Source organism: Macaca mulatta, chromosome X (assembly GCF_049350105.2).
Source record: "Macaca mulatta isolate MMU2019108-1 chromosome X, T2T-MMU8v2.0, whole genome shotgun sequence".
In the NCBI taxonomy this organism is placed as follows: Eukaryota; Metazoa; Chordata; class Mammalia; order Primates; family Cercopithecidae; genus Macaca; species Macaca mulatta.
Window position 1 is genome coordinate 77,213,486 of NC_133426.1, and position 27,633 is coordinate 77,241,118.

At 39.6% G+C, this 27,633-nt stretch overlaps 1 protein-coding gene across 1 annotated transcript in view; it reads right to left on the reverse strand.

Moving 5' to 3' along the window:
* The window catches only part of TEX11 (testis expressed 11), a 290,530-nt gene that overhangs the window by 164,747 nt on the left and 98,150 nt on the right, over nt 1–27,633 (reverse strand). The window contains exons 8-9 of the mRNA XM_015127634.3: nt 9,413–9,467; nt 5,847–5,942 (exon numbers count right to left, since the gene is read on the reverse strand). Coding sequence (XP_014983120.3) covers nt 5,847–5,942; nt 9,413–9,467 — 151 coding nt within the window. The remainder of the gene's footprint in view (nt 1–5,846; nt 5,943–9,412; nt 9,468–27,633) is intronic.

A 27,633-nucleotide genomic window follows, 5' to 3' on the forward strand; every position in this document is an offset into this window, starting at 1 on the left:
GAGTAGCTGGGATTATAGGCATGTGCCACCATGCCCGGTTAATTTTGTATTTTTAATAGAGATGGGGTTTCACCATATTGGCAGGGTTGGTCTCAAACTCCTGACCCCAAGTGATCCACCCGCCTCGGCCTCCCAAAGTACTGGGATTACAAGTGTGAACCACCGCATCTGACCGGAAAATATGATCTTGTATACATAAAATCCTAAGGAATCCATTAAAAAAACTATTAAAGCTAAAAGAACAAGTACAGGAAGATTGTAGGAGATAACATCAGTATTTTTTCAATTAATGGCATTTCAATATACTAGCAATGAACAATCCAAAAGTCAAGAAAATAATTCCATTTATAAAAGCATAAAGAAGCAATAAATTTAACAAAAGAAGAACAAAACTAACTTACTGAAAACTACAACACAATGAATAAGTGTTCCTGGATTTGAAAACTTAATTTTGTTAAGATAGCAATAATCCCCAAATTGATCTGCAGATTAAATAAAATCCCTATTAAATTCCCAGCTGTCTTCTTTGCAGAAATCAACAAGCTGATTCCAAAATATGAAAATGTTAAGAGATTCAGAATAGCCAAAACAATTCTGAAATACAAACAAGTCGGAGGGCCATACTAGTGGATGTAAAGCGGTTTCTCATTGTGCTTTTAATTTGCATTCCCTGATAACTAATGATGTTGAGTATCTTTTTGTGTACTTATTGGCCACTGGTACAAATTATTTGGGGAAATGTCTGTTGAGCTCCTTTGCCTCCTTTGCCCATTTTCAATTGGGTTGTTTGTGTTCTTACTGAATAGTAAGAGTTCTTTTTTATATTATGGGTAATAGACACTTAACAGATATATGATTTGCAAATATGTTCTCCCATTCTGTTGGGAGGATCCTATGGATTGTGTCTTCATTTTCTTGATGGTTTCCTTTGAAGCAAAAAAATTTAAATTTAATGAGACTTAATTTTACCGAATTGTTCTTTTTTGCTTGTGTTTTTGGTGTAGTGTCTAAGCACCTATGCCTTTTATATTTATTTCATTGCACTAATACATTTTCAAAGGTAATTTTGTGAAACAACATAGGCATCCCAAATTTTAATTTCTCCTTTAAAAATTTACTATCAGAGTCAGTTCCAGCAGAGATGAAGCAGGATAACTATAGCCTATACCTTCTACTAATTACAACTAAGAACTCTGAACAAGATATAAAAAGCAACAACATGAGGACTCTTAAAAGTAAACAAAAACAGAAAGATTGTAGTGAGGCAACAAAACTCGGAGAAGTGAACCATATGGAGGTGGTAAGTTTCCTGAGTTTTTTTCTTTTATCTAATGGTATAGGAAGTTTGTCTTGTAGCTAAGTTCTGAGTGAGGCAAAATAATAACAATAACAATAATAATAATAATAATAAATAAAAATAAATGTTTGTGTGGGTAAGTTTTTGGTCTGGAGAATTTTTTAATGGGCTCTGCCTTCATGTAGATATGGAGTTCAAATTTACATTACTCATGTGGTCCAAAAACCTCCAACCTGATAAAGTAAAATAAAAGTAACGAAAAAAGTGGTAACTCTTCTACAGCTGGCTGATGTCAATAAAAAGTTTCTCTGTAGGGCCATGCTCTCAATCCAGGTTGAATAGGATTCTAAAAGCTTAACACTCACTGAACATGAATTAACATATCCAAAATTACAAAACAAAGAAGCAAATATTTCATACTAAGCAAGAGTCAGAAGTTCACATGAACAGCGGGATCAAATCGTTTCCAAATAAGTTGCCTGTTTCCCATGATAAAGCTCAACAAGATTTATAGTATTACAAAAATATCCAGCAGCCAAAGATGTAAAATAGTTGGCACCCAGTGAAAGACAGAGACAGGCAAAAACAATCAATAATGGGGAGATAATAGACAGAAACTAATCTAGAAGTGACATAGATATTAGAATTAGCAAAGAAAGATGTTAAAAGAGTAAGTATAACTATATTTCATATGCTTGAAAATTTAACTAGAGACTTGGAAGATATAAAAATAAACCAAATCAAACTTATAGAGATAAAAACTACAAAGTCTGAAATGAAAAGTATATGGGATGAGATTAACAGATGATTAGACATTGCAGAAGAAAGATTAATGAACTTAAAAGTCATAGCAATACAAAACAGTCCAAAATGAAACAAAAACAACAAATTATGTTTTAAATGAAAAGAGTGAGGCCGGGCGTGGTGGCTCAAGCCTGTAATCCCAGCACTTTGGGAGGCCGAGACGGGCGGATCACTAGGTCAGGAGATCGAGACCATCCTGGCTAACACGGTGAAACCCCGTCTCTACTAAAAAATACAAAAAACTAGCCGGGCGAGGTGGTGGGCGCCTGTAGTCCCAGCTACTCGGGAGGTTGAGGCAGGAGAATGGCGTAAACCCGGGAGGCGGAACTTGCAGTGAGCTGAGATCCAGCCACTGCAGTCCAGCCCGGGCGACAGAGCCAGACTCCATCTCAAAAAAAAAAAAAAAAAAAAAAAGAAAAGAGTGTAAGTAAACTGTGGCACAACTTCAGGCAGCCTAATATATAGTTAATTAGAGTACTTGGGGGAAAGCAGAAACAAAAATTAAAGAAATACTAAAACTTTTCAAACATAATGAAAATTATGCTCCTAGACATCCAAAAGCATGAGAAACATAAATAAAATTACTTAAAAACATAACATCAAGTTGCTCAAAACCAATGATAAAAAATCCAAAACTGATCCAGAAAAGAAGAAACGCTATATAAAGAAGAACAAACATAAGAATGGCACCATATTTCTCAACAGAAACAACAGAATGAGAATACAGTGGAGTGAAATATTTAAAATACTCAAAAAAAGCTGTCTGGTTCAAATTCTGCACCTGGAAAAAATATCATTCAAAAAACAAAGGTGAACCTAACACTCATAATGACATCTACTGTTAAAAAATAGAAGATAACAAATGCTGATAAGGATGTGAAGAAATTGCAACCCTTGTGCACTGTAGATGGGAATTTAAAATGATACTGTTGCTACGAAAAATAGTATGGCTGATATGCAGAAAAAAGAAACTGGACTCCTTCCTTACACTTTATATAAACATTAACTCAAAATGGACTAAAGACTTAAGTGTAAAACCAAAACCATAAAAACCCTAAAAGAAAACCTAGGCAATACCATTCAGGACATAGGCATGGGCAAAGACTTCATGACTAAAACACCAAAAGCAATTCCAACAAAAGCCAAAATTGACAAATGGGATCTAATTAAACAAAAGAGCTTCTGCACAGCAAAAAAAACTATCATCAGAGTGAACAGGCAACCTACAGAATGGGAGAAAATTTTTACAATCTACCCATCTGACAAAAGTCTAATATCCAGAATCTACAAGGAACTTAAACAAATTTATAAGAAAAAAACAAACAACCCCATCAAAAAGTGGGTGAAGAATATAAACAGACACTTCTCAAAAGAAGACATTTATGCAGCCAACAAACATATGAAAAAAAGCTCATCATCACTGGTCATTAGAGAAATGCAAATCAAAACCACAATGAGATACCATCTCACGCCAGTTAGAACAACGATTATTAAAAAGTCAGGAAACAACAGATGCTGGTGAGGTTGTGGAGAAACAGGAACGCTTTTACACTTTTGGTGGGAGTGTAAATTAGTTCAACCATTGTGAAAGACAGTGTGGCAATTCCTAAAGGATCTAGAACCAGAAATACCATTTGACCCAGCAATCTCATTACTAGGTATATACCCAAAGGATTATAAATCATTCTGCTATAAAGACACAGGTACACGTATATTTATTGCAGCACTATTCACAATAGAAAAGACTTGCAACCAACCCAAATGCCAATCAATGATAGAATGGACAAAGAAAATGTGGCACATATACACCATGGAATACTATGCAGCCTTTAAAAAGAATGAGTTCATTTCCTTTGCAGCGACATGGATGAAGCTGGAAACCATCATTCTCAGCAAACTAACACAGGTACAGAAAACCAAACGCTGCATGTTCTCACTCATAAGTGGGAGCTGAACAATGAGAACACATGGACACAGGGAGGGGAACATCACACACCAGGGCCTGCCAGGGGGTGGGGGGCAAGGGGAGGGAGAGCATTAGGACAAATACCTAATGCAGGCAAGGGCTTAAAACCTAGGTGATGGGTTGATAGGTGCAGCAAACCACCATGGCACATGTATACCTATGTAACAAACCTGCACATTCTGCACAGGTGTCCTAGAACTTAAAGCAAAATTTAAAAAAAGAAATTGTTTCCGTCTATTAATATTTTTAAGTTAATTTTTAAAATTTTAATGTTGAACAAGTTTTTCAGTGTTAAATAACCCCATCCACATGACACAAATTTCAAGAAAATATAGTTCAAGTAAATGCTCTGTTTGAGAAATTTAACATTCTGGTTGATCGAGCTATTCATTTTCATGCTTCCACTCTGCTGAAAAAACCTCTCTAAAGTGTATCAGTATATTTAATTGCCTTATTAAGTAAAACACATTGATCCTAATTGAATCTCTCTTTTTTTATTTTATTTATTTATTTTGTGAGACGGAGTCTTGCTCTGTCGCCAGACTGGAATGCAGTAGTGGCATGATTTCAGCTCACTGAAACCTCTGCCTCCTGCGTTCAAGTGATTCTCCTGCCTCAGCCTCCCGAGTAGCTAGGCTTACAGGTGGACGCCACCATGCCCAGCTAATTTTTGTATTTTTAGTAAAGAGTTTCACCATGTTGACCAGAATGGTTTCGATCTCTTGACCTTGTGATCTGCCTGCCTCAGCCTCCCAAAGTGCTGGGATTACAGGCGTCAGCCACCGCACCCAGCCTGAATCTATTTTTGAAGGGTCACCAGCCTTTCAGTGTTCCTTGTCCAGGAGTGTAGATATATATACATTTTGTTTTGCTTGTTTTAGAGATGGGGTCTTGCTATTATGTTGCCCAGGCTGAAGTGCAGTGACTATTCATAGGTGCAGTCGTAGTGCACTGCAGCCTTGAACTCCCAGCCTCAAGCAAGTCTCCCACATCAGCCTCCTGAGCAACTGGAAATACAGGGATGTGCCACCACGCCCGCTTTGTATTCATGTTTTTATGTATGTGTGAACATGAGCTGAAAGTGAACCACTGGAGTTGTTTTTAAAATTAAATCCCATTATTCTGCCTATTTTATCATTTACTTCTTCATCCTAAAAACTCACAGTAGAGAGATCCCTTTCTGTTTCACAGAAAATTTTCTCAAAAATCTCTGGTGTTCAAAGAAGTATATTTGTTTTAGACGGTTCATGCTGCTATAACAAAATACCGTAAACTAGATAGTTTACAAACAACAGATATTGATTTCTCACAGTTCTGAAGGCTGGGAACTCCAACATCAAGGTGCTCGCAGATTCGGTGTCTGGTGAGGGCCTGCTTACTCAAAGATAGTGCCTTCTTATGTCCTCACATGATAAAAGGGGTGAACAAGCTCCTGTGGACCTCTTTTATAAGGGCAGTAATATCATTCAAGAGGGGTTTGCCCAATGACTTTATCATCTCCCAAAGTCCCCACCTCTTTTATTTTTACGTCCATTTTACACCAAAAAGTCCCCACCTCTTATTATCATCACTTTGGGGGTTAAGATTTTAACATAGGAATTTGCAGGGACACAAACATTCAGATTATAGCAATATTTTCTTTTTTCCTTTCCGTGCTACAGAAGAGATTATAACAATCTGTGAGAGTAAATGCTGAAGCAAATGTCTAAACTGGATTTCAAAATGTGATCAAGACTTCAAAAAATACATTGTTAGTATTCAAAAATAAAAACCTCATACCTTGTTTGCTAGGTTTACAGCATTGAGAGCCTTATCATAATATTTGGTGTTATCCCAATCCAAATAATTGGTGGCTAGTAGCCGTAGAACTTTAGCCTGTAAAAAACAAAAATAGAAAAAAAAGCACATATCTGATGGTTAAACTTCAATACAACAGCTGACTAGCACTCCCACAGTGACAGGCATCTTCTCAAACATAAGTCATCTTTATGAAATAGCATTTCCTTAAGCGACCACAGTCTTGGAATATGTCTCATCATTATGCTACCCGTATAAAATATTGTCTAAGAATGTTACAGTAATGGCTATATTCCTGGCTTATTTAAATTTAATATAATTATGTTAATATAATTATTTTCTTAACAGTGTTTAACATAAGTATTTTATCATCCCTACTTTTAAAATAAGGAAACTGAGGCAGAGCAATGTTTTATTTTATCAGCTTACCACCACATTATTATCGTGGAATAACTCTAAGAACTTATAAGCTCCCTCAAATGATTTTTATGGAGTAAATATGGCATTTCTGAGAAATACTATAGCTATTTCATAATCGTAAAAGTGTCAAATCATCCAAAAGACGTAACAAAATGAACGAATCTCACAATGTATGTTTAGAAAAAGTCAGACATAAAACAGGACAACTGTATGATTCCATCTATACAAAGCTGAATAACAGTCAAAAATAATCTATAGTAGTAGAAGTCAGAATAGTGTTTTTTTGTTCTTGGAAGGACAGGTGGGTATTAACTAGAATGGGGCCAAGGGAACTTTTGGGGGTGTTGGAAGTTCCCGTATCTTGATCTGTATGGTGTAATATACAAGAATATATATTGAAACTCATCAAGCTGCACACTTGAGACTTGTGAAGTTTACTGTATATAAATTACACCTCAAATAAATGACCGCTGGCATGAAATTAAAAATTACTGCATAGTATTACCTCACCAAACTTACAATATGAATATTCCATTTGAATTAAGCTTGTATCTTATCTTCCATCCTTATTTCCTTCTTAGACATCTCCCATCTAGATCCCTTGCCTGGAGTCATTTTCTTCCTCCCTTTTAACTGTGTGGACCCCAACAAGGCCTGTCTCCTACCAAAAGGCTCCTTCAACAACTCTAGCTAATCTTGACAATCTCTTTTTCTACACGCCCTTCTGCATACTTCAGGTCAGTATCACAAAGTTTATCATTATCTTCCCAAATTCTTCATTCACTTGCAGTAGTGTTTTTTAAATTCTGTTTTTCTTCATTGAAGTATAAAAGACATACAGCAAAGTATAAAAATCTCAAGAGCTCTATGCTCTTATGAATTCTATGCTATATGAATTTTCCCAAAGTAAACACACATATGTTAACAACAAAAAAATCAAGAAACAGAACATTAACAGCAACAAGCTCACCTCATGCTTCTTTTCAAGACCCTGTTTCAAATAGGGGTAACCAATTCTCTGACGTCCAACACCATATATTCATTTTGACTGTTCTTGGCATTTACATTTATGGAATCATACAGTATGTACTACTTTGTATCTTGCTTCATTTATTCAATATTATAGGTGAGAACATCCAAATTGTTGCAATTATTGTAATTAATTGAGTCTCACTGCTATATAATAAGTGACAATGCCACTATATATAAAAATATATTTATATAAATGTTATATATTTGTATCTACATAAATGTCACTATATATAAATATATTCATATAGATATATATTTATATCTATATAAATGTCACTATATAAAAATATATTTATATCTACATAAATTATATAAATAATTTATTTTTAATTGTGGTAAAATACACATAACATAAAATTGACCATCTTAAACTTTTTTTCAAATTTTAGGCCAGGTGCAGTGGCTCATGCCTGTAATCCTAGAACCTTGGGAGGCCAAGGTGGGAGGATCACTTGAGGCCAGGTGTTTGAGACCAGCCCAGGCAACAAAGTGAGACCCCCGTCTCTATAAAAAATTAAAAATTGGCCAGATGTGGTGGGGTGCACCTATAGTCCCAGCTACTCAGTAGGCTCAGGAGGGAGGATTGCTTGAGCCCAGGAGTTTGAAGGTTACAGTGAGCTGATCACACCACTGCCCTCCAGCCTAAGTGACAAGACCCTGTCTCAAAAAAAATTTTTTTTGGAGATGGAGCCTTACTACGTTGCCCAGACCGAATGCAGTGGCTATTCACAGGCATGATCACAGCTCACTGCAGCCTCAAACTCCTGGTTTCATGCAATCCTCCTGGCTTAGCCTCCTGAGTAGCTGGGACTACAGGTGCATACCACCACACCTGGCTCCATGACCATCTTAAACATTTTTAAGCGTACAGTTCAGTAGTATTAAGTATATTCACACTCTTGTGCAATCATTACAAGCATCCATCTCGAGAACTCTCTTATCTTGCAAAACTGAAACTCTATACCCATTAAACCGTAGTTCCCAATTCTCCCCTCTCCCTACCCCCTAAAACCACCATTTTACTTTCTGTCTCTATGAATTTGACTACTCTACGTGCCTCATGTAAGTGGAACCATACATTATCTGTCTTTTTGTGACTGGCTTGTTTCACTCAGTAGAGTCTCCTCACAGTTAACCCATGTTGTAGCATGTATCAGATTTCTTTCTTTTTTAAGCCAGGATAATATTTCATTGTATTCACTTGTACTAGTTTTATCCTTTAATCATAAGTTCCTTAAGGGCAGAAGCTACATTTTATGCTTCTCTTTTATTCCCCATATATTATAGTGGTAATTACATTAAAAAGGTATTCAGTTACATTTTGATTAATATGCTGTAATATAAGAATCAAATGGATATTCAAAAAATTCCATTTTGCTATAGAATATAGTAATTTTACATCATATTTATTTACACAATCACATTTTGTTGATTACATATTAATTTCCATATCCAAGCACGTTCTGTCTGGGTAGTTGGGGAAAAATCTGCAACTTCAAAATATGCAATAAGAAAAGTTAAAACTAGGTCAGGCACGGTAGCTCACTCCTGTAACCCCAGCACTTTGAGAGGCCAAGGTAGGCAAATCACCTGAAGTCAGGAGTTCCAGACCAGCCTGGTCAACATGGCAGAACCCCGTCTCTGCTAAAAACATAAAAATTAGCCAGGTGTGGTGGCGCATGCCTGTAGTCCCCACTACTTGGGAGGCTGAGGCACCAGAATCGCTTGAACCTAGGAGGCAGAGGTTGCAGCCATCCCACCACTGCACTCCAGCCTAGGCAACAGAGCGAGACTCTGCCTCAAAACACACACACACACACACACACACACACACACACACACACAGAAAAGAAAAGTTAAAATTTACATATCCAAACATTGTTCAAAGCACTCTACATATATTAATTCATGGGTACATGCCTATGAGTTAGATTATATTATTAGATAAATATACAAAAACAAATACACTGAGATGTTCAATGGTGTGCCCAATAGCTAATCTACTCATAAATGGGAAGTATGCTATTATAATTTTATAACAATAACATAAAGTAGGTTAGTCAACCTACTTCTACAATATTTAACATGATCCTTACCAGCATTTCTGGCCTAGTAGATTTCTTATCCATCTTCCCAATATCATAGCTTTGGCTATCATTAAAAAGGAAAAAATATATATATAAAAACATATATCCATTTCAAATTATATATAATTTTCAAGATTATATATTACTAAGAAGACATGGTATAAGCATACTTTATTCCAACTTATCTGTTTTGCACTACAACAGATTATTATCCATATGATATAATGATATAAAGCAATACTTTCTAACTGGAGAAAACAATTTCCTTAGGAGATACTCAATAAATCAACACTACAATTATATTGATGCTTTTTTCCATTTGGCTATATATAGCATTAAATATATATAATATATGCTGCACTAAATAGGTATAATTTAATACACTGCCTTAAATATATAAAACTTAATATGCTACATTAAATATATATATTTTACTGCATTAAATTATCATAATACATACTGCATTAAAATACAAGTGTATACAAGCTCTTAGTTGGCCATGTAAAGTTGAAGGAATATAAATATATATTTATTTATTAATGATTTACTTAGTTATTTTCGAGATGGAGTCTCATTCTGTCACCCAGGCTGGAGTGCAGTGGTGTGATCTCGACTCATTGCAACCTCCATCTCCCAAGTTCAAGTGATTCTACTGCCTCAGCCTCCTGAGTAGCTGGGATTGCAGGACCTCATCACCATACCTAGCTTTTTTTTTTTTTTTTTTTTTTTTGTATTTTTAGTAGAGATGGGGTTTCACCATGTTGGCCAGGTTGGTCTTGAACTCCTGAGCTCAAGTGATCCACCAGCCTCAGCCTCCCAAAGTGGTGGATTACAGGCACGAACCATCACGCCTGGCCCCAAATAAATATAAATATATATTTAAAATAAAACAAATACAGTCGTTTGCACAGAAATAAACGCTTTAGTAATATTCATTAAGTCTCACACCACCCTTCTAAAGCACTATTAGTTCAATTTTGCAGCTGAATAAACCAATATAGAAATAAAATTATATCTGATATTTCCTAGATTGGTACTGAAAATGAGGGTGAGGGGTTGGGGAGTAGAGAAATTTGATTTTCAGTTCTCTGCTTTAATTACCAAACCATATTATCTATGGGACATTCCAATAACTACAAATAATATATTAATACTAGTTTCAAGGTTTCAAAACCTAATACCTACAAAGCAAACCAAAGATTATTCACCATAAAATTAGTATTCCAAGGGAGTATGTCAATAAAATCTTGGTGAACTGAACTAACTTGAAGACAATACTTTGAAATATTCCTTAAAAAAAAACGAAAAAGCAAAACTCTAGGCCAATCGCAGTGGCTCACACCTGTAATTCCAGCACTTTGGGATGCTGAGGTGGTTGGATCACTTGAGGTCAGGAGTTTGAGACCAGCTTGGCCAACATGGCAAAACCCTGTCTCTATTAATAATACAAAAATTAGCCAGCGTGGTGGCACGTGCCTGTAATCTCAGCTACTTAGGAGACTGAGGCATGATTATCACTTGAACCTGGGAGTGGAGGTTGTAGTGAGCCATATCGTGCCACTGCACTCCAGCCTAGGCGACAGAGTGAAACTGTGTCTCAAAATAAATAAACAAATAAATAAAAACAAACATAAACTATAAATGACCCAGAACTACCAAACTGAGTTTTCAGATTGCTAACAAAGATATAATGCTGGCTTAGTCATTGTAAGCCCTATTTCATAGAGGTCTCCTTTAGTACATTAATCTTATACTTCCAGTTTTTTAAATAACCAGTGAGGGGTGGAACTTCTGCAATGGTGATATAAGGAGCTCTTTAGACACTCTCCCCAGTGAAACAACCACTCATCTGGAAAATTCATTAAAACAACCACTTAGTCTCTGAAAATTGAAATTGTCCTAAGGGCACATAGAAAATGGGAAAACATTTATTCATGAAAATAAACTAAATCTCAGTATAACCAGTGAGAGTCTATGGCATTTGAACTATAAACTGCTCCCGTCTATACTGGCTCCATGTGATGGAAGCTGCTCCAGATGGGTGCAGCCAAGAAGATAGGAATTCCCTCTCCCGACAGCTCCTAAAATCCTAGGCTACGGTTTCACCTGTGGAGGAGCAGGCTGCCAGAATATCTTGCCATTCTCAGGCCTGTGTCATGGAAGTGTTCTGGGCAAGTATGATGGAGAGGACTGGCATTTCTTTGCCCACTCAGCTCTCACTCTTAGGGTAAGGATTCTACCCCAAATATGACAGGTCAAGAATATTGAGATCCTGATCATCTTTACCCCAGTTGGCTCATCAGGCAGAGGTTACGTGTCAAAAGGGCACACTAAGATCAAGACCTACCGCCAGAATTTACTAATTTACTAATACAGTAGGGGTGCCATTTCAAGAGAAGCACGCCATGAGCCCAGTTCTAGTCGTGTGGCACAGAGGTTCTGACCAGAAGGAAAGAACAGAAGCAAAGAGGAAGAACTCTGCATCTCTTCCTGAGGGGACTGATGTATTTAAAACAGAGCATGGAGAAGATCATGTCTAAGGATACTGCTGAAAACAATGGAGATCTTGGTAGTGAGCAATTAAGAGGGAGCTGGTAGCTCCATGATAATAGTAGCAATAAGGGAAACAGTAGACCAACCAGAAGGTTACCAGAGAACCAGGGAAACAGCCAAGAAGAAAATCTCCGGGGTCACACTTACTTCTAGGGATCCAGAAGACAGTGCACATGTGCCATTCTGCACCCACTCACGCACAATCAGAGAAAGTGTTGAGGCAGACTAAAAAGCATTACCCAAGGCATACGCAGATCTATCAGCAAAGAACCTTGAGCCTGATTGGCTCAAGGGGCTTAAGCAGAACGTCTGACCAAACACCAACTGAAAATTAAGCTAAGATCCAGGGAAGCCAGCTTAAAAATCAAATCGACCTCATACTGATGGATCTGGAAGACTGTGCACATGCCCAAGACTATGCTTTCTTGGGTATGAGCAGAGAAAGAATCTACAAGCTATTAGTCCCTGACTGAGTTAGTCTCTCCCCGAACTATAAAAGCAGTCTCTAAACAAACACACATCCCACAGGAAAGGATGAAAAAATCTAACTGGCTAAGTGAGCTTAAGCACAACCTTTGGCCAGTAAGTGAACTATGTGGATGCAGAGGTGACTCTATAGGAAGCCATGAAAAGATAAAAACAGGTGGAAAAATTCTGAGCAGGAATATTAGAGGCCACACAGTGTGGGGAAAATAAATTCCACCAAATTAGTCCAGCCAAGTGACTGAATAAATAAATGACTAAACAAACAATTAAAAAAAAGCCCCAGAAAGAGAAGAAACAGCATCTAGACTTGCTACAATATATTTTCCAAAGTGTCTAGTGTTCAACAAAACATTGTAAGACATACAATTAAAAAATGTGACTTACACAGAAGAAAAAGAGCAAAAGAAACTTCCTTTGAGGAGGCCCAAATGTTGCACTGAATAGAAAGACTTCAAAGCAACTTTTATAATTATGTCCAAAGAATTTTTAAATATCGTGTTTAAAAATTAAAGGAAGGTCTGATAACAACGACTCATTGTATGGCGAATATAAGTGTATCAGTTAAGAGACAGAAATTATTTTTTTGAAAAGAAACAAATGGAAATTCTGGAGTTGAAAAGTACAATAACTGAAATGAAAAATTCAGCAGATTTGAGCAGGCAAAAGAAAGAATAAACTAACTTGAAGAGCAATAGAAATGATACAAATCTGAGGAACAAACATGAAAAAAATGAAGAAAAATGAACAGGGGCTCAGAAAAATGTAAGACACCATTAAGCACACCAACATATACATAATGAGAGTACCAGAAGAAAAGAAAGAAAAGGACAAATAAATGTTCAAAGAAATGATGGTCTTAAAACTCCCCAAATTTGATGAAAAACAATAATCTACACATCCAAGAAGTTCAATGAAATTCAACAGGATAAGCGTTTAAAAAGCTACATCCAGACACATGATGAGTGAAAATTATTGAACATCAAAGATGAAGAGAAAATATTGAAAACAGTACGTGAAAAATTACTCATCACATGAACGGGAATAACAATAAGATTAACAGCTGATACCCCTCAGAGTTCATGGAGTACAGAAGGCAAAAAGGATGTATTCAAAAATCTGTGAAATTAGAATCCTCTATCTAGAAAAGCTATCTTTCAAAATTAAGAGTAAATAAATACATTGCCGGGTAAACAAAAAGTGAGAGAATTTCTTGTTAGCCAATCTGTCTTATAAGAAATACAAAAGAAATATTCTTCATGCTGAAAGCAAGTGACACTAAAGAAAAATTTGAATTCATATGAAAAATAAACAGTGATAGTAATTATGGAGGTAATTAAAAAAGAAAGTATGATTATATATATCTTCTACTTTCCTTAATTTATTTAAAAAGCAATTGCATAAAGAAATTCCTAAGGTGTATTAGTGGGGCATAACATTTGTAATATGTTCGATAACAATAACACAAAGGAGTAGATGGGGTGGGAAAGAAATTCAGGAAATTATACCAGATGGTAATTCAAATCTAAAAGAAGAAATGAAGTGAACCAAAAGTTATAAGAAGGTTGAAAATTTAAAAACACAATAAATATGTTGTGTTCTCTTTTATCTCTAATCTTCTTTAAAATACATAAGATTTTGCAAAGCAATAATTATAACCATGCATTATTGAGTTTTTAAACATATATAGACATAATAAGTATAATAATAATCACCAAAAAAGAAAAGAGAATAAAGCTAAGTAGTAGTAAAGATTTTATCACCTGAAGTCAGGAGTTCGAGACCAGCCTGGCCAACATAGAGAAACCCCTTCTGTACCAAAAATACAAAAATTAGCCAGGTGTGGTGGCGCAAGCCTGTAATCCCAGCTGTTTGGGAGGCTGAGGCAAGAGAATCGCTTGAACCCAGGTGGCAGAGGTTGCAGTGAGCTGAGATCGCACCACTGCACCCCAGCCTGGGTGACAGAGCAAGACTCTGTCTAAAAAAAAAAAATAAGAAAAAATAAGAAAATGTAATCCAAAAAATGTTACACAATTTAAAATAGTATACTATAAAATATTCACCTAAGACCAGCAATTCCAGAGGTGGAACAAGATGATGGAATAGAAGGCTCCACCAGTCATCCCTCTTGCTGCAAGGACACCAATTTAACAACTATCTACACAAAAAAAGCACCTTCCTAAGAACTAGATATCAGGTGGGCATTCACAGTACCTGGTTTTAACTTGCTAAAAGAGGCACTAAAGAGGTAGAAAAACAGTCTTGAATCATAGAAGCCACCCTTCCCCCCATTCCCTGGCAGTGGCGGTGTGGTGCAAAGACCATTGCTGTGTGCTGGGGGAAGGAGAGCACAACAATTCTGAGGCATTGACCTCACTGCTGCTCCGTTATAGCATAAAGAAAAGCAGGACCAAGCTCAGCTGACGCCTGTCCGTGGAGGGAGTGTTTAAACCAGCCCGAACCAGAAAGGAATTGCTGATCTAGCGGTCAAACCTTTAGTTCCCACAAGCCCCGCCACCGTGGGCTAAAGTACTGTGGGACTCTAAATGAACTTCAAGGCAGCCTAGGCCACAAAGACTGCAACTCCTAGGAGAGTCCTAGTGCTGAACTAAGCCCAGAGACACTGGAATTGTTGGGGCAGGGAGGGGGGGAGTGGGGAGGGCATGCAAACTACTGAGACACCAGCCAGGGTGGCTAGAGAGTGCTGACATCACCTCTCTCCTAACCTCAGGCTGCACAGCTCAACATGACTCCAAAAGACACCACTTCCTTCCACTTGAGAGGAAATGGAAGAGTGGGGAGAATTTGTCTTGCATCTTGGATACCAGCTCAGCCACAGCAGGACAGGGCATGGGTCAGGGTTGTGAGGCCCCCTTTCAGGCCCTAGCTCCTGGACATTTCTGAACAAATCCTGGGCCAGTAGGGAACCCACTGCCTTGAAGGGAAGGATCCAGTTCTGGCATCATTCATCACCTGCTAACCAAAGAGCCCTTGGGCCCTGAATAACCAATAGCGATACCCAAGTACTACATCAAGGGCATTAGGTGAGCCTCAGACTGGCTAGCTTCAGGTGAGACTCAGCACATTACTAGCTGTGGTGGCTATGGGGCAAAACTCCTTCTGCTTCAGAAAAACAGGGGGAAAAGTAAAGGGGACTGTGTCTTGCATTTTGAATACCAGCTCAACCACAGCAGGACAGGGCAAGGGTCAGGGTTGTGAGGCCTCCTCTCCAGGTCCTAGCTCCCGGACATTTCTGCAGAAACCCTGGGTCAGAAGAGAACCCTCTCTCTTGAAGGGAAGGACCTAGTTCTAGAATCATTCATCACCTGCTAACCAAAGAGCCCTTGGGCCCTGAAAAACCAGCAGTGATACTCAGGTACTACATCAAGGACTTTGGGCGAGACCCTGAGACTTGCTGACTTCAGGTGAGACTCAACACATTCCCAGCTGTGGTGGCTTCAGGGAGAAACCCTTCTGCTTCAGAAAAATAGAGGGAAAAGTAAAGGGAACTGTGTCTTGCATCTTAGGTACTAGCTCAGCCACAGGGGAGTAGAGCACCAAGCAAGCTCTTAGGGTCCCCAATTCCAGGATTGGCTCTTGAATGGCATTTCTGGACCTGCTGTGGGTCAGAAGGGAGCCAGGTGCCATGAAGGGTGAGTCCCAGACCAGGCAGCATTCACCAAAAGCTGACTGAAGAGCCCTTGGACCTTAAGGAAACAGTAGTCAGCAGTAGTCAGGCAGTACTCCTTGTGGCCTGGGATGGCAGTTGCCACAAGATGAGGTTCCTCTGCCTTTGGAAAGTGGGAGGGAAGAGTGGGAGGGATTGCATCTTGTGGTTTAACTGACAGCTCAGTCACAGTAAAATATAATAGAGCACCAGGTAAACATCTAAGGTTTCTGACTCTAGTCCCTGGCTCTCAAATGGCACTTCTGTACTCTCCTGTGGTGTGGGGGAACACACTGCCCTGAAGGGAAGAACACAGGCCTAGCTGGCTTTGCCACCTACTGACTATAGAGCCCCAGGGTCTTGAGCAAACATAGGTGGTAGGTAGAGAGTGGTTACAGCACACCTTGGGTGAAACCCAGTGCTGTGCTGGCTTCAGCATGACCCAGCACAGTCAAAGTGGTAGTGCTTATGTCACTAAACCCCAAGTTTCAGGTAGCTCGAGGGAGAGAGAGAGAGAGAGAGAGAGATAGAGAGAGAGAGAGAGAGAGACTCTGTTTGTTTAGGAGAAAGTAAGGGAAGAAAACAAGAGCCTCTGCTTGGTAATCCAGAGAATTCTCCCAGATCTTGCCCAAGACCATCAAGGGAGTACCTCTACATGTATACAAGAACCACAGCATTAGTGGGCTTGGGATGCCCCCTAAAACAGATACAGCTCAGATCACAACACCCAAGTCCTTTTGAATATGGGGAAAGCCTTCCCAAGAAGGGTGGATACAAACAAGCCAAGACTGTGAAGTCTAAAACAAATACCTAACACTAAAATGCCCAGACACTGAAGAACATCTACAAGTATCAAGACAATCTGGGAATACATGGCCACATCAAGTAAAATGAGGCACCAGAAACCAATCTTGGAGAAACAGAGATATGTGACCTTTGAGACAGGGAACTGAAAGTAGCTGTTTTGAGGAAACTTGAAGAAATTCAAGATAACACAGAGAAGGGATTCAGATTCCTATCAGATAAACTTAACAAAAATTTGTTAAGTTTTAACAGACAAATTTATTTGAAATTAAAAGAATAAAGCAAAAATTCTGGAGTTGTAAACTGCAACTGGCATACTGAAAAAGACTACATCAGAATCTTTAAATAGCAGAATTGATCAAGTAGAAGAAAGAATTAGTGAGCTTGAAGACAGGCTATTTGAAAACACACGGTCAGAGGAGACAAAGGAAAAAAGAATAAAAAACAATGAAGCAGACCTACAAGATCTAGAAAATAGCCTCAAAAGGGCAAATCTAAGCATCATTGGCCTTAAAGAGGAAGCAGAGAAAGAGATAAGGTTAGAAAGTTTATTCAAAGTGGGGAGGCTTCCAAGATGGCCAAATAAAAACAGCTCCGGTCCGCAACTCCCAGCAAGATCGATGCACAAGATGGGTGATTTCTGCATTTCCAACTGAGGGTCCTGGTTTATCTCATTGGGACTGGTTGGACAGTGGGTGCAGCCCATGGAGGGCAAACCAAAGCAGGGTAGCGCATCGCCTCACCCGGGAAGCACAAGGGGTCTGGGGACTTTCCTTTCCTAGCCAAGGGAAGCCATGACAGTCTGTACCTGGAGGAATGGTATACTCCTGCCCAAATACTGTGCTTTTCCCACAATCTTCACAACCGGCAGACCAGGAAGTTCCCTCCCATGCCTGGTTTGGCAGGTCCCATGCCCAAGGAGCCTTGCTCACTGCTAGCACGGCATCTAAGATCAACCTGTGACTCTGCAACTTGGTGGGGGGAGGGATGTCCGCCATTGCTGAGGTTTGAGTAAGCAATTTTGTGCTCACTGTGTAAACAAAGAGGCCAGGAAGCTCGAACTGGGCGGAGCCCACCTCAACTCAGCAAGGCCTACTGCCTTGCTGTAGATTGCACCTCTGTGGGCAGGGCATAGCAGAACAAAAGGCAGCAGATAGCTTTGGCAGACCTAAACGTCCCTGTCTAACAGCTCTGAAGAGAGCAGTGGCTCTCCCACCATGGCGTTTGAACTCAGAGAACAGACAGACCACCTCCTCAAGTGGGTCCCAGACCCCTGTGGAGCCTGACTGGGAGACACCTCCCAGTAGAAGCCAACAGACACCTCACACAGATGGGTGCCCCTCTGGGACGAAGCTTCCAGAGGAAAGATCAAGCAGCAATATTTGCTATTCTGCAGCCTCCATGGGTGATCCCAGGCAAACAGGGTCTGGAGTGGACCTCCAGCAAACTCCAACAGACCTGCAGCTGAGGGGCTCCACTGTTAGAAGGAAAACTAACAAACAGGAAGGAATAGCATCAACATCAACAAAAAGGACATCTACACCAAAACCCCATCTGTAGGTCACCAACATCAAAGACCAAAGGTAGATAAAACCACAAAGATGGGGAGAAACCAGAGCAGAAAAGCTGAAAATTCCAAAAACCAGAGTGCCTCTTCTCCCCCAAAGGATTGCAGCTCCTCACCAGCAAAGGAATGAAACCGGATGGAGAATGAGTTTGACGAGTTGACAGATGTAGGCTTCAGAAGGTTGGTAATAAAAAATTTCTCCAACTTAAAGGAGCATGTTCTAACCCATCACAAGGAAGCTAAAAATCTTGAAAAAAGGTCAGACAAATGGCTAACTAGAATAAACAGTGTAGAAAAGACCTTAAATGACCTGATGGAGCTGAAAACCACAGCACCAAAACTTCGTTACACATGCACAAGCTTCAAGAGCTGATTCGATCAAGTGGAAGGAAGGATATCAGTGATTGAAGATCAAATTAATGAAATAAAGTGAGAAAACAAAGTTAGAGAAAAAAGAGTGAAAAGAAACAGACAAGCCTCCAAGAAATATGGGACTATGTGAAAAGACCAAATCTACGTTTGATTGGTGTACCTGAAAGTGATGGGGAGAATGGATCTAAGTTAGAAAACACTCTTCAGGATATTATCCAGGAGAATTTCCCCCACCTAGCAAGGCAGGCCAACATTCAAATTCAAGAAATACAGAGAATACCACAAAGATGCTCCTCGAGAGGAGCAACCCCAAGACACATAATTGTCAGATTAACCAAAGTTGAAATGAAGGAAAATATGTTAAGCGCAGCCAGAAGGAAAGGTCGGGTTACCCACAAAGGGAAGCCTATCAGATGAACAATGGATCTCTCGGGACAAGCCCTACAAGCCAGAAGAGAGTGGGGCCCAATATTCAACATTCTTAAAGAAAAGAATTTTCAACCCGGAATTTCATATCCAGCCAAACTAAGCTTCATAAGTGAAGGAGAAATAAAATCCTTTACAGACAAGCAAATGCTGAGACATTTTGTCACCACCAGGCCTGCCTTACAAGAGCTCCTGAAGGAAGTACTAAACATGGAAAGGAACGACTGGTACCAGCCACTGCAAAAACATGACAAATTGTAAAGACCATCGATGCTATGAAGGAACTACATCAATTAACGGGCAAAATAACCAGCTAACATCATAATGACAGGATCAAATTCACACATAACAATATTAACCTTAAATGTAAATGGGTTAAATACCCCAATTAAAAGACACAGACTGGCAAATTGGATAAAGAGTCAAGACCCATCAATGTGCTGTATTCAGGAGACCTATCTCACGTGAAAAGACACACATAGGCTCAAAATAAAGAGATGGAGGAAGACCTACCAAGCAAATGGAAAGAAAAAAAAAGCCCAGGTTGTAATCCTAGTCTCTGATAAAACACACTTTAAACCAACAAAGATCAAAAGAGACAAAGAAGGCCATTACATAATGGTAACAGGATCAATTTAAGAAGAAGAGCTAACTATCCTAAATATATATGCAACCAATACAGGAGCACCCAGATTCACAAAGCAAGTCCTTAGAGACCTACAAAGAGACTTAGACTCACACACAATAATAATGGGAGACTGTAACACACCACTGTCAATATTAGATCAATGAGACAGAAGGTTAACAAAGATATCCAGGACTTGAACTCAGCTCTGGACCAAACAGGCCTAATGGACATCTACAGAGCTCTCCACCCCAAATCAACAGAATATACATTCTTCTCAGCACCACATTGCACTTATTCTAAAATTGACCACATAATTGGAAGTAAAACACTCCTCAGCAAATGCAAAAGAAAAGAAATCACAACAGTCTCTCAGAACACAGTGCAACCAAATTAGAACTCAGGATTAAGAAACTCACTAAAAACACACAACTACATGGAAACTGAACAACCTGCTCTTGAATGACTACTGGATAAATAACAAAATGAAGGCAGAAATAAAGATGTTCTTTGAAACCAATGAGAACAAAGACACAATGTACCAGAATCAACGGGACACATTTAAAGCAGTGTGTAGAGGGAAATTTATAGCACTAAATGTCCACAAGAGAAACCAGGAAAGATCTATAATTGACACCTTAACATCATAATTAAAAGAACTAGAGAAGCAAAAGCAAACAAATTCAAAAGCTAGCAGAAGGTAAGAAATAACTAAGATCAGAGCAGAACTGAAGGAGATAGAGACACAAAAAATCCTTCAAAAAAATCAATGAACCCAGGAGCTGGTTTTCTGAAAATCAACAAAATAGACCACTAGCAAGACTAACAAAGAAGAAAAGAGAGAAGAATCAAATAGATGCAATAAACAATGATAAAGGGGACATCACCACTAATCCCACAGAATACAAACTACCATCAGAGAATACTATAAACACTTCTATGCAAATAAACTAGAAAATCTAGAAGAAATGGATAAATTCCTGGACACATACACCCTCCCAAGACTAAACCAGGAAGAAGTTGAATCTCTGAATAGACGAATAACAGGCTCTGAAATTGAGGCAATAATTAATAGCCTACCAACCAAAAAAAGTCCAGGACCAGACGGATTCACAGCCAAATTCTACCACAGCTACAAAGAGGAGCTGGTACCATTCTTTCTGAAACAATTCCAATCAATAGAAAAAGAGGGAATCCTCCCTAACCAATTTTATGAGGCCAACATCATCCTGATACAAAAGCCTGGCAGAGACACAACAAAAAAAGAGAATTTTAGACCAATATCCCTGATGAACATCGATGCGAAAATCCATGATAAAATACTGGCAAAGCGAATCCAGTAGCACATCAAAAAGCTTATCTACCATGATCAAGTCAGCTTCACACCTGGGATGCAAGGCTGGTTCACCATACGCAAATCAATAAACGTAATCCATCACATAAGCAGAACCGACAACAAAAACCACATGATTATCTCAATAGATGCAGCAAAGGCCTTTGACAAAATTCAACAGCACTTCATGCTAAAAACTCTCAATTAACTAAGTATTGATGGGACGTATTTCAAAATAATAAGAGCTATTTACGACAGACCCACAGCCAATATCATATTGAATGGGCAAAAACTGGAAGCATTCCCTTTGAAAACCGGCACAAGACAAGGATGCCCTCTCTCACCACTCCTATTCAACATCATGTTGGAAGTTCTGGCCAGGGCAATCAGGCAGGAGAAAGAAATAAAGCGTATTCCATTAGGAAAAGAGGAAGTCAAATTGTCTCTGTTTGCAGATGACATGATTGTATATTTAGAAAACCCCATCGTCTCAGCCCAAAACATCCTTAAACTGATAAATAACTTCAGCAAAGTCTCAGGATATAAAATCAATGTGCAAAAATCACAAGCATTCCTATACACCAAGTACAAACAAACAGACAACCAAATCATTCACTATTACTACAAAGAGAATAAAATACCTACGAATCCAGCTTACAAGGGTTGTGAAGGACCTCTTCAAGGAGAACTACAAGCCACTGCTCAATGAAATAAAAGAGGACACAAACAAATGGAAGAACATTCCATACTCACGGATAGGAAGAATCAATATCGTGAAAATGGCCATACTGCCAAGGTAACCTATAGATTCAATGCCATCCCCATCAAGCTACCAATTATTTTCTTCACTGAACTGGAAAAAACTACTTTAAAGTTCATATGGAACCAAAAAAGAGCCTGCATAGCCAAGACAATCCTATGCAAAAAGAACAAAGCTTGAGGCATCACACTACCTGACTTCAAACTATACTACAAGGCTACAGTAACCAAAATAGCATGGTACTGGCACCAAAACAGATACATAGACCAATGGAACAGAACAGAGGCCTCAGAAATAACACCACACATCTACAATCATCTGATCTTTGACAAACCTGACAAAAACAAGCAATGGGGAAAGGATTCCCTATTTAATAAATGGTGCTGGGAAAACTGGCTAGCCATATGCAGAAAATTGAAACTGGATCCCTTCTTTACACCTTACACAAATATTAATGCAAGATGGATTAAAGACTTAAACATAAGACCTAAAACCATAAAAACCCTAGAAGAAAACCTAGGTAATACCATTCAGGACATAGGCATGGGCAAAGACTTCATGACTAAAACACCAAAAGCAATGGCAACAAAAGCCAAAATCGACAAATGGGATCTAATTGAACTAAAGAGCTTCTGCACAGCAAAAGAAACTATCATCAAGTGAACAGGCAACCTACAGAATAGGAGAAAATTTTTGCAATCTACCCATCTGACAAAGGGCTAATATCCAGAATCTACACAGAACTCAAACAAATTTACAAAAAAACAACAACAACCCCGTCAAAAAGTGGGCAAAGGATATGAACAGACACTTCTCAAAAGAAGACATTAATGCAGCCAACAGACACATGAAAAAATGCTCATCATCACTGGCCATCAGAGAAATGCAAATCAAAACCACAATGAGATACCATCTCACACCAGTTAGAATGGTGATCATTAAAAGGTCAGGAAACAACAGATGCTAGAGAGGATGTGGAGAAATAGGAACGCTTTTACACTGTTGGTAGGAGTGTAAACTAGTTCAACCATTGTGGAAGGCAGCGTGGCGATTCCTCAAGGATCTAGAACTAGAAATACCATTTGACCCAGCGATCCCATTACTGGGTATATACCCAAAGGATTATAAATCATGCTGCTATAAAGACACATGCACACATCTATTTATTGTGGCACTATTCACAATAGCAAAGACTTGGAACCAACCCAAATGTCCATCAATGATAGACTGGATTAAGAAAATGTGCACATATACACCATGCAACACTATGCAGCCATAAAAAGGATGAGTTCATGTCCTTTGTAGGGACATGGATGAAGCTGGACCATCATTCTCAGCAAACTATCACAAGGACAGAAAACCAAACACCGCATGTTCTCGCTCATAAGTGGGCGTTGATCAATGAGAACACATGGACATAAGGCAGGGAACATCATACAATAGCATTAAGAGAAATGCCTAATGTAAACGACAAGTTGATGGGTGCAGCAAACCAACATGGCACATGTATACCTATGTAACAAACCTGCACGTTGTGCACATGTACCCTAGAACTTAAAGTATAATAAAAAAAGAAAGTTTATTCAAAGGGATAATAATAGAGAACTTCCCAAACCTAGAAAGAGATATCAATATCCAAATACAAAACGGTTATAGAACACCAGATTTAACCCAAAGAACGCTACCTCAAGATATTTAATAACCAAACTCTTAAAGCCTGAGGATAAAGAAAGGATCCTAAAAGCAGTAAGAGAAAAGAAAAAAATAACATACAATGGAGCTCCAGTACATCAAGCAGACTTTTCAATGGCAACCTGACAGGACAGGAGACAGTAGCATGACATATTTAAACTGTTGAAGGAAAAGAACTTTTATCCTAAAATAGTATATCCAGCAAAAATATCCTTTAAACATGAAGGAGAAATGAAAACTTTCCTAATCATTTGAAGGTACAAAACTCACTGGCAATAGTAAGTACACAGAAAAACACAGAATATTATGACACTGTAACTGTGGTGTGCAAACTACTTTTATATTAAGTGGAAAGACTAAATAACGAACTAATAAAAAATAATAACTACAACAACTTTTCAAGACATAGACAGTACAATAAGATATAAACAGGAAAAAAAGTTTAAAAGCAGGGAGTCGAAGCTCCTAAAGCAGGGACCAGGCCGCACAGCAGGAGGTGAGTGGCGGGTGAGTGAGCATTACTGCCTGAGCTCCACCTTCTGGCAGATCAGCAGCAGCATTAGATTATCATAGGAGCACGAACCCTATTGTGAACTGTGAATGCAAGGGATCTAGGCTGCACACTCCTTATGAGGATCTACTACCTAATGATCTGAGATGAAAGAGTTTCATCCAGAAACCCTTCCCCCTCGCCAATCCCCCACCCCTGCTCCATGGAAAAATTGTCTTCCATGAAACTGGTCCCTGGTGCCAAAAAGGTTGACGACCGCTGCCTTAAAGAACTAAAATGAGGGTCAGGTGTGATGGCTCATGCCTGTAATCCCAGCACTTTGGGAGGCTGAGGGGGCAGATCATTTGAACTCAGGAGTCCGAGACCAGCCTGAGCAACATGGAAAAATCCCGTCTCTACAAAAAATACAAAAATTAGTCAAGTATGGTGGTGCGTGCCTGTACTCCCAGCAACTCAGGAGGCTGAGGTGGGAGGATGGCTTGAGCCTGGGAGGCAGAGGTCGCAGTGAGCCAAGATCATGCCACTGCACTCAGCCTGGGAGATAGAGCCAGACCTTGTCTCAAAACAAAAAACAAAACAAAACAAAAAACTAAAATTAGAACTACCATTCGATCCAGCAATCCTACTACTGGGTATATACCCAAAGGAAAATAAATCATACAAAAAAACACATACACATTTTTATAGCAGCACAATTCACAATAGCAAAAAAAAAAATGGAGCCAACCTAAATGACCATCAACCAACGAGTGGATAAAGAAAATGTATATACACCACAGAATACTACCCAGCCATAAAATGGAACAAAATAATGGCCTTTGCAGAACGTGGATTGACTTGGAGGCCATTATTCTAAGTGAAGTAACTCAGGAATGAAAAATCAAATCTCATATCTTCTCACTTATAAGTGGGAGTTAAACTCTGAGGATGCAAAAACATAAGAATGGTATGGGGGGGCGGAGCAAGATGGCCGAATAGGAACAGCTCCAGTCTCCAACTCCCAGCGCGAGCGACACAGAAGACCGGTGATTTCTGCATTTTCAACTGAGGTACTGGGTTCATCTCACTGGGGAGTGCCGGACGATCGGTGCTGGTCAGCTGCTGCAGCCTGACCAGCGAGAGCTGAAGCAGGGAGAGGCATTGCCTCACCTGGGAAGCGCAAGGGGGAAGGGAATCCCTTTTCCTAGCCAGGGGAACTGAGACACACAACACCTGGAAAATCGGGTAACTCCCACCCCAATACTGCGCTTTAAGCAAACAGGCACACCAGGAGATCATATCCCACACCTGGCCGGGAGGGTCCCACACCCACGGAGCCTCCCTCATTGCTAGCACAGCAGTCTGTGATCTACCGGCAAGGCAGCAGCGAGGCTGGGGGAGGGGCGCCCGCCATTGCTGAGGCTTAAGTAGGTAAACAAAGCTGCTGGGAAGCTCGAACTGGGTGGAGCTCACAGCAGCTCAAGGAAACCTGCCTGTCTCTGTTGACTCCACCTCTGGGGACAGGGCAATAATAAACACAGCCGAAACCTCTGCAGACGCAAACGACTCTGTCTGACAGCTTTGAAGAGAGCAGTGGATCTCCCAACACGGAGGTTGAGATCTGAGAAGGGACAGACTCCCTGCTCAAGTGGGTCCCTGACCCCTGAGTAGCCTAACTGGGAGACATCCCCCACTAGGGGCAGTCTGACACCCCACACCTCACAGGGTGGAGTACACCCCTGAGAGGAAGCTTCCAAAGCAAGAATCAGACAGGTACACTCGCTGTTCAGAAATATTCTATCTTCTGCAGCCTCTGCTGCTGATACCCAGGCAAACAGGGTCTGGAGTGGACCTCAAGCAATCTCCAACAGACCTACAGCTGAGGGTCCTGACTGTTAGAAGGAAAACTATCAAACAGGAAGGACACCTACACCAAAACCCCATCAGTACATCACCATCATCAAAGAGCAGAGGCAGATAAAACCACAAAGATGGGGAAAAAGCAGGGCAGAAAAGCTGGAAATTCAAAAAATAAGAGCGCATCTCCCCCGGCAAAGGAGCGCAGCTCATCGCCAGCAACGGATCAAAGCTGGACGGAGAATGACTTGGACAAGATGAGAGAAGAAGGCTTCAGTCCATCAAATTTCTCAGAGCTAAAGGAGGAATTACGTACCCAGCGCAAGGAAACTAAAAATCTTGAAAAAAAAGTGGAAGAATTGATGGCTAGAGTAATTAATGCAGAGAAGGTCATAAACGAAATGAAAGAGATGAAACCCACGACACGAGAAATACGTGACAAATGCACAAGCTTCAGTAACCGACTCGATCAACTGGAAGAAAGAGTATCTGCGATTGAGGATCAAATGAATGAAATGAAGCAAGAAGAGAAACCAAAAGAAAAAAGAAGAAAAAGAAATGAACAAAGCCTGCAAGAAGTATGGGATTATGTAAAAAGACCAAATCTACGTCTGATTGGGGTGCCTGAAAGTGAGGGGGAAAATGGAACCAAGTTGGAAAACACTCTTCAGGATATCATCCAGGAGAACTTTCCCAACCTAGTAGGGCAGGCCAACATTCAAATCCAGGAAATACAGAGAACGACATAAAGATACTCCTCGAGAAGAGCAACTCCAAGACACATAATTGCCAGATTCACCAAAGTTGAAATGAAGGAAAAAATCTTAAGGGCAGCCAGAGAGAAAGGTCGGGTTACCCACAAAGGGAAGCCCATCAGACTAACAGCAGATCTCTCGGCAGAAACTCTCCAAGCCAGAAGAGAGTGGGGGCCAATATTCAACATTCTTAAAGAAAAGAATTTTAAACCCAGAATTTCATATCCAGCCAAACTAAGTTTCATAAGTGAAGGAGAAATAAAATCCTTTACAGATAAGCAAATGCTTAGAGATTTTGTTACCACTAGGCCTGCCTTACAAGAGACCCTGAAGGAAGCACTAAACATGGAAAGGAACAACCGGTACCAGCCATTGCAAAAACATGCCAAAATGTAAAGACCATCGAGGCTACGAAGAAACTGCATCAACTAACGAGCAAAATAACCAGTTAATATCATAATGGCAGGATCAAGTTCACACATAACAATCTTAACCTTAAATGTAAATGGACTAAATGCTCCAATTAAAAGACACAGACTGGCAAACTGGACAAAGAGTCAAGACCCATCAGTCTGCTGTATTCAGGAGACCCATCTCACACGCAGAGACATACATAGGCTCAAAATAAAGGGATGGAGGAAGATTTACCAAGCAAATGGAGAACAAAAAAAAGCGGGGGTTGCAATACTAGTCTCTGATAAAACAGACTTTAAACCATCAAAGATCAAAAGAGACAAAGAAGGCCATTACATAATGGTAACAGAATCAATTTAAGAAGAAGAGCTAACTATCCTAAATATATATGCACCCAATACAGGAGCACCCAGATTCATAAAGCAAGTCCTT